General features: G+C 46.7%; 1 protein-coding gene across 3 annotated transcripts in view; it reads left to right on the plus strand.

Moving 5' to 3' along the window:
- Positions 1–15056, plus strand: part of MYH11 (myosin heavy chain 11) — a 102274-nt gene that overhangs the window by 37425 nt on the left and 49793 nt on the right. For 2 of the 3 annotated variants that reach the window (XM_001508966.5, XM_007666036.4), the window contains exons 5-7: positions 10373–10475; positions 12072–12092; positions 14412–14504. In XM_001508966.5, coding sequence (XP_001509016.1) covers positions 10373–10475; positions 12072–12092; positions 14412–14504 — 217 coding nt within the window. The remainder of the gene's footprint in view (positions 1–10372; positions 10476–12071; positions 12093–14411; positions 14505–15056) is intronic. The other variant, XM_001508794.5, reaches the window with a different exon arrangement.

A 15056-nucleotide genomic window follows, 5' to 3' on the forward strand; every position in this document is an offset into this window, starting at 1 on the left:
AGCTCCTCTGGGATTCCTTCCCTGTGACCTGCTCCCCGGGGCTGTCGGGGAACATGGGCTTAGACAGGTGTGGCCCAAGATCTCCAGCAACAGCCGTAGGGGCCCTGGTCAGGGGTGGTTCATTCATTCATTCATTCAGCTGTATTTATTGAGCGCTTACTGTGTGCCAAGCACTGAACTGAGCGCTTGGGGGAGTACAGTATAACAATATAGAGAAGCAGGGTGGCTCAGTGGAAAGAGCACGGGCTTGGGAGTCAGAGGACATGGGTTCGAATCCCTGCTCTGCCACTTGTCAGCTGTGTGTCTGTGGGCAAGTCACTTAACTTCTCTGTGTCTCAGTTACCTCATCTGTAAAATGGGGGTGAAGACTGTGAGCCTCACATGGGACAACCTGATTACCCTGTATCTACCCCAGCGCTTAGAACAGTGCTCTGCACATAGTAAGCGCTTAACAAATACCAACATTATTACAGAGACACCTTCCCTGCCCACAGTGAGCTTACGGTCTAGAGGGGGAGGGAGATATTAATGTAAATAAATAAATTACAGATATGGATACAAGTGCTATGGGGCAAGAGCTGTGGTTATCTCCTCCCCGGGACACAGCTCACCCGACAGCTGGAATCCGTATCTTCTGGGGATCAGAGGTGGAACCCATTAAAAAGCAATATTTCCGATGGACCATAGATTGTCCGTGCACTTCATCTCCCAAGATAAATCCTGTCTCTTTCAAGATGTCTCGCTTGTGACTCAAATGCCCTTTGGGCTAGTCCCCCTCTTGATTCATTTTGGTTTTCCATTTGGGTCACTGTTCTGCCTTTTTAACTCTTTAATATTTGGCCCTGAGTTTATGAGCACTACTGAATTTTTGGAAGGGTGTAGAGGAAGGTCTTCTAGGGTCTAGGAAATCTCGTTAGCTTGAAAAATCCCAAGTAGGGCAGCGAGCTCTGCTTAAAATCGAAACATCTTCGGGCCAGAAGGGACTGAGGTCATCTAGTCCGTCTCCCTGCCTCCAGGCAGAAAGACACCTACATCATCTTAGATAGAGAGGTAGGTATCTGATTTTTAAAGATCTCCACAGACTTCTTCTGGTAGCCTGTTAGTAAAGGCTTCAGGGCCAGTAACTTTGTCCTTGTGCCTGGTCTCACACAAATCCCTCCTGCTGTAGTTTCTAATAATAATAATAGTGGTATTTATTAAGCCAAGCACCATACTGAGCGCTGAGGGAGATGCGAGTCAATCTGGTCAGACATAGTCCTTTTCCCACATGGAGTTCCCTGTCTAATTAGGAGGGAGAACAGTTTAGATGCTTTCTCTGCTTCTGTGTGGTGGTGTGTAATAGCCTTTTGGGTCCTGGAAGATGGGTTTTAGGTTCCTGAAAGCCTTTTCTTCTCCAGGCTGAACAACCCTAATTCTTTCAACCCAAGCGATGACCCCAGTTTCTCCAGAATAGGACAGTGCTTGGCACATAGTAGGTACTTAAGAACTACCATAATTACTATAGGTACAAGCACGTTGGAAGAAATGTACAATAGTACGCCGACGGGGGCCTCTCTGGTTCTCAGATACCTTATCTGTAAAATTGAGATTAAGACTGTGAGCCCCATGTGGGACATGGACCGTGTCTAACCTGATTAGCTTCTATCTCCTCCAACACTTAGTACAGTGCCTGGCATATAGTAAGCGCTTAACAAACACCATTTAAAAAAAACAAAACAACACAAAAACCCTTCAACTGGTCCTATGACACAGGTGTCCAAAGGTCCCCTGAGTTGCTGGCATTTCTTCTCCTCACTTGCCCCCTCCCCCTTATTGTCTGCTGCAAGGCTAGATACATCTGTAGCTGAGTGACCGGAGAGGAAAACGAACTGTCCTGTTGCTTGGGTTGCAGATAGGTGCCCCAGTGAGATCACCTCCATAACAAGCCCATTTTACAGGTGGCAAGACTGAGGTCTAAAGGGAGTAAGTGCTTTGCTCAAAATCACGTATTACTTCAAAGGAGAATCTGGAATCAGAACACAGGTCCTGTCCCTCGCCATACCTTATGCCTTAAGGATCTCCTGAAGGCCTAGATTACAATGCTTCCCCTCTGGCAGTGCAGCCCCAGTGCCACAGATTCCTCTGATTCACATTTAGGATGTGGTTATGCCTTGTTTTAACTTTTTATGATGTGCTTCCAGTGACGATGGAAGGTTATGAATGGATAACCATAAGCCTTCCTGTGGCTTCCCGGCCTCCCAACCCCTTTATCTCTTTGGTTCTTAATTATTCAGTCATTAAGACTTTCCCTCCTACTGTCAACTGGCAGTCAGGAGGCCTGGGTTCTCACCCCAGCTCTACCACTGGTCTGCTGTATGTTCTTGGGCAAGGCACTTAACCTCTCTGGGTTTCAGGTCCCTCATCTGTAAATTGGGATTTACACTGTGAGACCCATGTTGGGACAAGGACTATGATCTGCTCACCTTTTTCCATCCCAATTCTTAGCGTTATAATGCCATAACTATTAATTTTATTGTTGGCTTTGAAAACCTGTTAAACTGTTAAACCTACCTGTTTGGGTCCTGTGCCTTGCAGAGCCCTCACCATTACACAGTCAGGGCCTAGGATCCTATCCCCTGCTGCCAGGTTCCTGCCGTGGCATTTTGATATAGAGAAACATAGAGAAGCAGCGTGGCTCAGTGGAAAGAGCACGGGCTTTGGAGTCAGAGGTCATGGGTTCGCATCCCGGCTCGGCCACTTGTCAGCTGTGTGACTGTGGGCAAGTCACTTCACTTCTCTGTGCCTCAGTTACCTCATCTGTAAAATGGGGATTAAGACTGTGAGCCCCATGTGGGACAACCTGATTCCCCTGTGTCTACCCCAGCACTTAGAACAGTGCTCTGCACATAGTAAGCGCTTAACAGATACCAACATCATCATCATATCTGGTGTTTTCTGTTTTCCATGGCACTGTCTCTTCCATTAGTATGGAGAAAGGAAGTTGGATACATAGAGATCCAGTTATACCCAGGCCTCCCAAACATAGGGGTTGTGTTTTTTGCAAAACCTCACATTCAGGATGACTTACATTGTAGTACCCCTAGTGTCTAGGGCCTCACACACACCCACATGCATGCTCACAGCCATTCCTTCCACACCGTGGCATGCTGCATCCAATAAGGCTCACCATAGCAGGCAAATGCCCCCTAACTCCCTAATAGGGCACAAACCAAACTAGCAGAACTGTGTACACCTGAACCTGAGCTATCATAGAGCCAGTTATTTGAGTTTGGATAACCGATTCACCCTGCCCTGGAAAAAAAGGGTAAGTGTCTATCCGAAAAGTCAGACCTAACTATATTTGTTGTCCTGCCTGAACCGTCTTCCATCCCAATTAGTTTGGATCCTCGGCTTTAAGCTGTGGGTTCCTGTCCTCCCAGCTGGATCACCGGGATTTCCATCCTCCTTTGTGTCCGGAGGATGTTGTTTATTGGAGGAGAAACGAGAGTCAAGCGAAGTGGGAAAGGGATATTTGGTATTGTCTCCTCTTGGGCTGAACTTCACGTGTCGATCCGCTGGCCGGCCAGTCCGCCCCTGGAGCGTTTCCCGACCTTTTACTGTTGTGCTGATCTAGCATCCTCTGGCAGTTTGGGAAACTGGGATGCTGTGGAGATCTGGATCGCCATGGAAGTGTACCCGTAACGGGGGCTGAGAGGAATCAGTGAGCCTCTGAGCTGATGTCCGCCACTCTCCGAAGTTGGTCAGGCATGAACTGGAGATCAGGTGGCCATTTTGACCACCTGAAGTGAGTTGTGGCTAAAATGAGGGAGGAGCTTAAGAGGAAATAGAGGTGGGAGGGAATGGGGAGGAAGAGGATGGAAGCTTATAAGTACAGACCTCTGCCAAGCCTACTGGTTTTCTGGGTAGCTGCCTGAGTCCCACACCCTGCTCTGGGGTCAGGTAAGGTGTCAGTTTGTCCACTCTTACCCTGGGCAATCTGGTTTTTAGGTGAACTTCCCCCTGTAAGTCTGGCAAGGGTTTTTCAGCCGATGCCTTTATTTTAAACTCCTGGCTTCCCTCTCCCTCAGCCCTCACACCTGAGGCCTGTGTCTTGGAAGAGGTGCTTATTCTTACAGGAATCAGGGAGAGAGTGCATCAGTCTGTTTAATGTTGTACCCTCCCAAGTGCTTAGTACAGTGCTCTGCACACAGTTAAGCACTCAAGAAATATGATTGAATGAATGAATCAGTTTGGGGTCATGGGGATTGGAAGAGTCCCCTAGGAATGCTCTCTAGGCTTTGTGAAACCCAGAAAAGGTTCCATATGACATCAGTATGTTACATTGTGTAACTTGTGGTATTTCTGGATCAGCAAAGGCACTGCCCATATCTCTGAGTGCCTTGGCTACCCTATCTTTCCCTTCAACCTTTCCTCTCTGCTTCCCTGCATGATCTCTCCCCACATCCTCTCCTCCATCAGCTGAGCCACAGACACTCTAATGTTTCTTATCCTTTAGGCTATTAGGGTTAGGGTGAATGTGTTCCAAAGAACTTAAAGCAGGAGATGGGACAGATGCTACAGTTCTAGGACATCTGGCCACCTTGAGTGGAGAGTTCAGAGAGAAGCCAACGTGAGGGGAAATAAGATATGTTGAAAGGGATGAGGCGAGGAGGGAAAGCTCTTTGTGGACAGGAAATGTGACCATTTGTTGTTGTATCGTGCTCTCCCAAATGCTTAATACAGTGCTGTGTGCACAGTAAGTGCTCAATAAATACGATTGAATGAATTTAATGAAAAGGGGAAGGAAAAGCAAGACAAACACTGGGAGAGGGGATAATGGAGGAAAATGGAAGTTAATCAGTTGGCCAAGGGAGGTAAGCCAAGAGAAAGAAGAGACAGGTGGAATACTGTATCCCACCCCTCCTGGTGGGTTGGAGGGGATAGGTGAGGTTTTCTGAATTCCAGAATCATCCATCCTTTCCCTCAGGGATCACTATTTGATTTGCCATTATTTTTGGAGCCCCACCCTTGACTGGAAGCTCCCATCCTTTGAAGCTTGCCCCCAAATCTTCTCTAAGAGGCCTGGCAAATGACTAGTAGTCCTGGTGTTTACATATTGTGCTTTTAGTACCATTCTCTTAGGGGGTTAGATTGAATTGGACAAAGTGAAACAGGGACACGGGTCCGCAGCCTGGAAGACATTAGGCTGTTCCTGCAAAGCAATCAGTCAGCGTGACCCAAAGCACAGGAACATTATCTGTGAGATGAGTGGTTCTCCCCGTAGCCATGCTCTGACATCAGGAGAACAGAAAGGGCTGGAGAAATTTTGCTGCTTGGCATTTTTAACACCTTGGAGGCCAGAACCTTCCACAGACCTGTTGTTTGTGTTGCTGCCCAATTTTGCCCAAGTCCAAATGGTCGTGGGAAATCTGGGACACAGCCTGACTGAACCCTGAAATTTTATGTTTAAAGACTGGCCCAGGTTGGGTCTGTGAGTAAAATGTGGCTTGGTCCACTTTAAGTAGCTGAGGTGATTCTGGATGAACCCATTGCGTGGCCAGAGTGGTCTTAGCTTCTCTAGTATGACAGCACCAACAGCAGGCCCAAAGGCAAGGTGAGGTTGGATTGAAATAGTCTTCTTTGATTTGGCTTACTTCCCTAAGCTTCTTCATGGGGCACAAAGCAAAGCAGAACATTGTGAAGACACATTTAGCCTCCTTTCTCCTCCCCTTCACTCTTTAGCCCAGCAATGGGACAAAAGCAGCAAGAACAAGGGGAACTCGTCTGATCCCCCTTAAATTCAGTTGGGTTCAGCTTCATGTCAGCTGATCTACACCTATAGACTTGGGTCCCATAGTCAGGGCACAATAGATGAAGAGCTTTAAGGGAGGTCCATTCAGCAAGGCCCTACTAAGTGCCTGGATTTCTTAGTCAAGTGAATAGTAGTTTCATTCCTCAATCGTATTCATTGGATGCTTACTGTGTGCAAAGCACTGTACTAAATGCTTGGAAGAATACGGCATAATAAACAGACACATTCCCTGCCCACATGAGCAAAAAGACAATACTGTGAGGGAGAAGATTTGGGAAATGTGCCCTTTAAGACAAAACTAACGGAGCTGCATTTATTTAGCCTGGAGCAGAATTTGCCTGGCGGCTAATGGAATAGCAACTCATTTTGCATTTTTTCCAAAGCCGGAGTAGAAGTTCCTCTGGCCAGCCCTTAGCCTCACCCCTCGATAAAGTCTTGCAGGTATTCTCCAAAGCCCCCACATCCCACCTATTGGAGTCCTTCTACCTGCGACCAAGGGTCTCGGGAATTTCCAGGCCTGTTTGAAATAGAGAAAGTTGAAAGATGACTCGACAGCCTTTCCTGTCTATGAAAAGGGTAAACAGCAATCTTTCTAGAATGGTTTGAATCCAGTCCTGCCAAGAGACATGAGAATGACCACAGTGACCTCTCAAGGTCCCAGGATTCAAGTGTTATGAAAAGGGGTGGGAAGAGCTCACGTAATTATCTCTCTCCCAGAATACATTTCACTCTCCTCAGAAAAATAAACAGAATGCCGCAGATACTATGGGAAAACTTGGGTGAACCTTTTGGGAAGCAAGAGGTTAAGTGGAGTAAGCCAGGAGGCCATATTAGCTTTCCTGAGGCCCTACAGTCTGGTAGGGTCAGTACGCAAGGAAAGCGATGCCATATATGGTCACATCCCTAGTGATTGAGGGGAAGGGCCAGGAGATGGGCATGGGGGGACCCCGAGAGAAAGGAAATGCAATATCGTTGGTGGGACAGGGCGTAAAGAAGGGACCCCACATTGAGGGCAGTTTGATAAACTGGGGGGTGAGGAAGAAAGGTCAGGAAAGAAGTGTTTTTGCTTTTTCTAAGGAAATTTTCAGTGGAATCGATTTGAAAACTCCAAAGAAACGGCGAATTGGTGTGCTTAGTTTGGCTGTCTGCCTAGGACACTTTATTTTTATCAATAAATTATGGAAGGGTTTCAGCTGAGCAGGCCATGTAGGGAGGAGCAGATTTCTAAACTGAGGGTCCAACATCTCCCTCACCCCCAAACACACAAACACATGCAGCCCAGGGCAGGACCTGGAAGCAGATCAGGCCTTGAGCTGTGGGAGCAAGAAGGCAGAGATTCAGCCGTCAGGCACTGATAGGGAACCTTAAAAGGAGCCGTTAGATATGCCCTCGGCCTTAGTCCGCATAGAGGCCCCACCTCACATTACCTTGGTTTGTCAGTTCTTGAAGGAGCAGAACTCAATCGGTGGTATTTGAGTTCACTTTGTGCAGAGCCCTTTACTAAGTACTTGGGAAATCCAGGTATAGAGGAGCATGGTATAGTGGATAGAGCACAGGCCTGGAAGTCAGAAGGACCTGGATTCTAATGCCGGCTCGGCCACGTGTCTCCTGAGTGATCTTGGACCAGTCACTTCACTTCTCTCTGCCTCAGTTAGCTCATCTGGGTAATGGAGATTGAGACCATGAACCCCACGTGGGGCAGGAAATGTGTCCAAATGACTTGCTTATATCCACCCCAGCACTTAGTCCAGGGCCTGGCACATAGTAAGCACCTGGCAAATACTGTAATTATCATTATTATTATTACCATTATTACAGAGACGATCCCCCTGAAGGAGCTTACAGTCTAGTCGGGGGGGGGGGGGGGGGGGGGGGGGGATAGGACCCAGCACCCAAACAAAGGCCACTCACTCCACCTGAAATGCCAGTTCACTTTCCACCTTCCTTGGTGTCAGAGATGAGATCCTCTCTCTTTCCGGTTGAGAAACCCATAGAAGCCCTTCCCAGCCTTTTTGTTGTTTGTGGTATTTAAGTGCTGGGGTAGATACAAGCTAATCAGGTTGGACACAGTCCATGTCCCCCATGGGGCTCACAGTCTTAATCCCCATTTTACAGTTAAGGTTTCTGAGGCCCAGAGAAGTTAAACGTCTTGCCCCAGATCACAGAGCAGATGAGTGGCGGAGTCTTGTCTGTCCATCTCCCCCGATTAGACTGTAAGCCCGTCAAACGGCAGGGACTGTCTCTATCTGTTGCCGACTTGTTCATCCCAAGCGCTTAGTACAGTGCTCTGCACGTAGTAAGCGCTCAATAAATACTATTGAATGAGTGAACTCGAGTTCTTCTGACTCCCACCACTGTACTCTATCCATTAGGCCATGCTATGACCCTAATGGTCTAGTGTAAAGAGCATAGGTCTGGGGACAGCTCCTCCCCTGGACTACTGGGTATTCTTAGGCAAGCTAGCCAACTTCTCTGGGCCTCAGCTTCTTCTTCTGAAAAATAGGTATAACTTGCCTGCTTTCCCTACCTCTAAGATTATGAGCCCCTTGGAAGGCACAATCTCTGATCTGATTTCCCTGTTAGCTTACTCAGTGCTCAGGACGTAGTGAGTGCTTATTAAGCAACATTATTATCCCTGCTACTTTTAGTTTAGGGAGCCCTCAGAGGTCCAAGGGATTGTTTGGAAAAGTGCTCCTAGAAACAGCGCTGAAAAGCCCGGACACTTTTTTAAAAACATAAGTGGTTATTCCCAGGCCTTAGGCAGAGAAAATTATTTTCTCCGTTTTCCAATTAGAAATCAGAGAAGGAGCCTAAATAGCTTGAGCAGCCCTCCAGGGTAACCTTGAACCTTGCACAGAGTCAGCACCACTCATTTCGAGTCTTTGTTAACAGTCTCAGGCAACAGAGGAGACTGGGGAAACCGCCAGGGCCGGGCCCAGGGCAGTGAAGCTTGGAGAAGGGAGAGAGTTCGGGCAGACCTTCTCCTCCCCCTTACTAAAAGCCTTGAGGACCTGGTTACTGGGTCTTTTGGCTTCTCTCTGTTTAGCTTTAATGTTTAAGGCCTCTGTTTGGATTTGATGCTGGCATCAGATAGAACGTTTTGTATTGCTGCTGTTCTAAACCAAGAAGAAGTTTGGGCAGTGAGGGAAATTCAGATAGCTGGGCTTAAATCGTCTTAGTTCAAGGGTGCACCATCTCCCTGTGTCAAGAAGACAATTCAATTTGCAGTTTATCTAGAATCCTTTGTAGAATCATGGCTTGGCAAAGGTTCTTCCCTTCTTTGTCAAAGGTCCTGGCTGCATCAATTAATCAGTGGTATTTACTGAGTGCTTACTATGTACAGACTACTACCTAAGTGCTCAGGAGAGTACAATATAACAGAATCAAAAGACGCATTCCCTGCCCATAATGAACTCTTTTTCTCTGTCCTTTCACCTCACGGTGTCCCAAAATGATGTGAAACAATCTCCCAGGATGAGCCGTGGAAATAAAATGTTTTGGTCTGTGGTTTTCTCTACAGTTTGGTTTCATTCTTCTGGCAATCTGGCATGCCTTCCCAGAAGTGTGCCACCCCCACAGAGCTGGGACTTTGGGGTCTTTCCAAAGACGCTACATCCTACGTTGACCTAAGAGAGACCAGCAACTTGGCCAGAGACCTTTTTGAAAAAGATGGCCTTCGGCTCTTCAGCTCAAAGTATAATGGCCCTCTTTGCTGTTTGTTACAACTGGCTAAGAATTACAATCCTGGTTTCCTTCTAGATAAGCTTACTAAATTGTAAGCTCCTTGTGGGCAAGGAATGTGCATGTTATACTGTTATATTTTATCAATCAGTCATATTAAGTGCTTACTATGTGCAGATCCCTAAGTAATTGGGGGAGGACAGTACAACATAATTAGCAGACACATTCCTTGCCCATAACTAGTTTACGGTCTAGAGGGAGTGACAGGCATTAATGTGAATAATTGTACTCTCCCAAGCACTTTGTACAGTGCCCTGCATACAATAAGTGCTCAGTAAGTATGATTGATTCCTTTCTTCACTTTTCTCCTGGGTAGTTGACAGAAAATGTCATTAGCCCAATTTTGCTGGTCAAAAAACTGAGGTCCAGGGCAAGGAAAGTGACAGCCTCAAGGAGACTAGCTCCTGTTTCAGGTTTGGGAGCAAGGGCTGGATGGCAGACTTTCCCCAATCAATCAGTTAATCAGTGGTATTTTTTGAATGCTTTCTATGGACAGAGCACTCTACTATACAGTTGGGAGACAGCCCAGAAGAGTGATAGCAGAGTCTGGTCCAGGTTCTGATTACAAACTCTAGTTTGAAACGAAGAGACGAGATGCTTTCCTCCTGTGTTCTTGGGAAGAGTGTGGGCCAGGAGTGGGGAAGACAGGATTAGAACTCAGAGCTCAGGATTCGTGACCCTGTTCAGAAGGGGCCTCAAATCTCCTGCCTCTAGAGCCTGAGGCAGGGCCAACCACCATCTGTATTAGAGAAATCCTGTCACGTCGGTTACGGGTGACTTTCAGGAAAGAGCAAGAGAAGGAGAGAGTGAATAATGCTTTACTCTTCCCATGTCTTTCAGAGGTGAATCTGGTGCAGGGAAAACAGAAAACACCAAGAAGGTCATCCAGTATCTGGCTGTGGTGGCTTCCTCTCATAAGGGGAAAAAGGACACTAGCATCACAGTAAGTGGCTCAGTCCTGTTCAAGTTTCATTATTGTCATCGTATACCCTAACATTTTAACTGATGCGGGTAGCAGAAAGTCATTTCGTGGGCCCAAAATGCTTGATTCCCAAGTATCTTGCCAAAAATGTGGCATATTAAGAATACACATTTAAATCATTGCTTCATGTTGATGGAAAAAGAATGTTTGTTTGACAGGCCCTTGGGCACACAATAGAAATGTGCTCTGCTGCAGGAGAAGCTTCCACATGTATATCATCTATTTTTAACCGAGACCCACATCGGTTCTGCAGGAACTTGAATCCCTAAGTAACATTTACTCCTTGGCAGCTAATCCACTTAGAGAGGATCGAAATAACATGCAATTCCAGCACCCAAGGTGATTTGGATGAGGCTTACAGCTACAAGTTAATCCTGAAGGCTTCTGAGTGATGTCACTTGAGTTTTGGTTTTTTTACTCTGCATTTCCACATATTCCTTGTCTCCGGATGAAGGTGTGGGAGAATCTAACAGTGTTCCCAAATTGAGCCCCTTTGGGTCCACTATTGATTATTCTGTTTGTGGATTATTGAGACTCCTCACTTCTTTTTCCTTCTCCCTCCTGCTCTCTGCCTTTTGGCCATTCCCTTGGCCAACCGGAGCTGGGGAAGATATAGACTGGAACTATAGTCATGTCTGCTTTTCCAGCAAGAGGTTTGGTGTGGGAGAGGTTCGGGATTATTAGATGAGGTGAAAGTTTGGGGATTCTAGCATTGCCTATTGGATAGAGTCCAAGCCTGGGAGTTCAGAAGTACCTAGGTTCTAATCCCGGCTCCACCACTTGTCTCCTATGAGACCTTGGACAAGTCACTTAACTTCTCTGGGCCTCAGGCACCTCATTTGCCAAATGGGGATTAAGACTGTGAGCCCCATGTGGGAGAGGGACTCTGTCCAATCCAATTACCTTGTATCCACTTCAGTGTTTAATACAGTGTCTAGCACATAGCAAGTGCTTAACAAATATTACAATTATTAGTAACAATAGTATTCCAATTGTAATGCACTCCTGGGCCTTGTGACTTTGGATAATTTAGATGTGTTGGGAGAATCATTCCAAAAATCTGCCCTCTTTTCCACTACATGGAGCTAAGCTGCCCAATTGGGAAAGATTGTGCTCCTTGTCACGTGCCGGAAGATACTGCTCTTTGCCACGTACTTCTTTTGGTTTTTAATCCTTTCAAAGGCCAAAGGAAGAAAATCCTCATTAAAGGACTTCTGAACACTGAAACCAGCCAAGTGCTGACCACAGTGGTGACCGGCAAACTTCATTTGAAGCTTCCAACAGTCCCCTTCTTTTGACTTAGCCCAGATCCAGCGAGGAAGGGAAGATATAGGTACTGACGAGTAGTTCCTTTGAAAATATCTGGCTGTGTCTTCATCGGCTAGATGAGGGGGGAAAAAAGGGGAGAGAGAGTGATTCCAGTTTGCCCTCCTCTAATTTTGCCCGAGGATCCTTCTTGGTTATTTTTATTTAGGGGAAAAACCCCTGCCAAGACCTAATGTATATGGGATTGAAATAACATTGACGTTTGTTTTATACCACATTATTCAACTACAGCAAGGTCCATCTTTTGCTTACGTGAGTAATTTAGAGTGTTGTTGGGTGTGTGTGGAAGACACAGAGTGTAGATCTGCATGCTATTGTTGCACCAACAGGATAGTTGATTGTAGAACTTTTTTAGATCCTTCTGACTCACAACTTGAAGCAACAATAGCACGAAAACACTCACATGCATCAACCCTTCCTGTGTCAGACACCATCAGGAGAGGCTGTGGTGTGACACACGGAGGTTCCTCTTTGGAATTACCACTCTGTTTTGTGGGCAGGGATCTTCCTAATCAAGAATGAATTTCCCTACTATCCTGAAAGAGCCAATCCCTCTGAAATTTGGCCGCGAAAAGCTTCTTACTGAAAATTATCCAAAGATTTCTGTCCACCAGGTTGAACTTTTTAGGACTGTCGTGAATACACCTCAAAGCCTCGCAGCTTGATTAGCGGGCAGCACGATGGCAGCATGCTTCCTCTTTTGCGGTCATATCCGTGTGCACTCGGTGTGTGTGTCGGGGGGGGGGGCGGGAGGGAGGGTGGCATGTAGTGTGTATGTGAGTGTGTACGTGTGAGCACGCCTCTGCATGCTGCTTGTCTTGCTACCTCAGTTCATCCCTCATATTTGGGCATCACGGATATCATTGTCAGGATTGGCAAAAGCAAAGGCTTCGGCAGCTGATTAAGGCTGGGTTCTAGAGCCAGAGGCCGTCCCACACGCTCAGGATCTGCAAGCCTATCATTAAGAGTTGCTCACGGCAACCAGGATCTTTGGGCTGTGAAGGGACCTCCAAAGTCATTTAAGACTACACCCCCCTTCCTCCAGGAAGGATCACATCTAACCCATTTTAGACAGGCGGGGAGCCGGCCCCGTGCTTAAAGATTCCCCCAAGGAAGGAAATAGTTGCTTTTCAGCAAGGATTGGATGGCTGCCTTAAGAGGAAAATCCCAGAGAAAGAAGCAGTGCTTACTTTGGCTTGCTGGGACTCAGCCCTACGATCCCTGAGCTTGGGCAGATCACAGCCAACACCTCTCTGGGCTGGACATTCCATGTTCCAAAGCTGGAGCGCTTGCCGCTGCTTGCAGGAGTCCCGACAGTGTTTATTATCAGTTAAACACTGGGTCTTTTTTCCACCTATATGGAATGGAGCCACTGACTTCCTACTTCAGAATTTGCTAATGGAAGGCTCGGTCTCTTCCTTTCATTTCCCCTGAGGTTGGGGAGGTGCCCGAGTGATTTGTCGGCAATCCATTAATCGTGAAAATGATGTTTTCAATTTACCTTTTTTTGCGTCAGGTCCTTCAAGAGTCCTGCAGCAGGGGCATATTTATAAATATAAATGTAAACGAATGCTAGTTTCCTGTTTCTCTCCCCTCAAGCAAATCTTCATGGAGCCCTAAAAGATGGAGCCAGAGCTAGAGGCCATCCTTCTCAGCTCGGGCAGCCCTCGAGACTCTGTTGAGCTCGCCTGAGAGGCCCCGGCAATCTTGAGACCAAAAAAGAGAAGACACATATACTAATAAGGAGGCAGAGTAATGAAAAGCCTTTGGAAGATGAATAGCTTCCGAGCGAAGGGCTGGAGAAAGAATGTATAAGCAATTCTCTTGGCAGGCAGACCTGGTTTAGCCCCCTTGTTTGGGTGTGGAGAACTGTGAAGTGCATATTTGCTTTCTCGGCACGACTTTCTAATCCGCCGTCCCTTGTCACGATTAACAACATGCCCGCATCTTTGCATGGGAGTTCGTGGGCGTTTGTCTAGGTAAAACGTTGCGCATTTCCATTCTCAGCCTCCGGATTTGCTGCCTTTAACATGATTAATGGAGCTGATGTGCTCTGCTTTGTAGCTTGTGTGCAGCAGGAGATTAAAAAATACTCTCAAAGTTTTTCTCATTATATCATCATTTCCGAAGTGAAGGAATAAAGACTTCGGAGCTGGAACCTAAGGGAGAAAACTCTTCATGCTCAATTTTGATTTGTTTTGCTTTTTCCGGGCTTCATCGTTTTTGGCATCGTGAGCCCAGCATTTTTGTACTTTAGCCCTTCTCATTAAATGTGAGCGTCCAAGATGTTACAGAGATAAATTTGCTTTGATCTGTGAAGAGGAGAGTCATATGAGAGGGTCATATTCTCATTTACTGGCCAGTACAGCGGCCCCCTGCACTGTCTCTCCACCAAGTCCCTAGATGAATAGAGAACTATTTCAAAAGCCCTTCGAATCTGCCAGAAGTATAGGGATCGTACCAATCCTCCTGGGCCCCTTAGTTTCTGGGTATCACCTTAGGGGGTTGGGGGTTGGAATAGTTTGGGCCCTCTCCCTGTTTCTGTGATCACTAAATGTGAATGAATTTTAGGGTGAGTTGGAAAAGCAACTTCTTCAAGCGAACCCTATTCTGGAAGCTTTTGGAAATGCCAAAACCGTCAAGAATGACAACTCCTCGAGATTTGTAAGTAGCCGGTACTTAGGGGATGCGTTTGGGGTGGGCAACTACTATATGAGATCACAGTGTGGCGAGCAGATGCGGGAGAGAGGGGGAATGTCTACCTTGAGATGGTTGCCAGGGTCTTTTTAATTCAACAGTCTCAGCAAATATTTTTTATAAAATAAAGTGGTGGGCCTCACCCTCCCTCCTTCCCCTTCCACGGGCTGTGGGGCTCTCAATCAGTCATATTCATTGAGGGTTACACTGTGCAGAGCACTGTACTAAACACCTGGGAGAGTCCGATATAACAATATAAAAGACACATTCCCTTGCCCACAGTGAAATTGTGGTCTAGAGGGAGAGCTTTCTCGACACTAAATGTTTGAGCAAGGACCAGCGGTCTTGGGTAGATGGGAAGGGAGAGAGAAAAGTCCAGGAATGGAAATTTTCTAGAGATGAGTAAGCAAATGTTGACATGATGGTAAGCTGGCAAATCCAAATTATGTGTAGTTTAAAGGCAGATCCAAACGGTATGCCGATTAAATACAGATCCACCCTGGGCCCTCCTACCTGGAA

This window comes from Ornithorhynchus anatinus, chromosome 2 (genome assembly GCF_004115215.2).
Source record: "Ornithorhynchus anatinus isolate Pmale09 chromosome 2, mOrnAna1.pri.v4, whole genome shotgun sequence".
Classification (NCBI taxonomy): Eukaryota; Metazoa; Chordata; class Mammalia; order Monotremata; family Ornithorhynchidae; genus Ornithorhynchus; species Ornithorhynchus anatinus.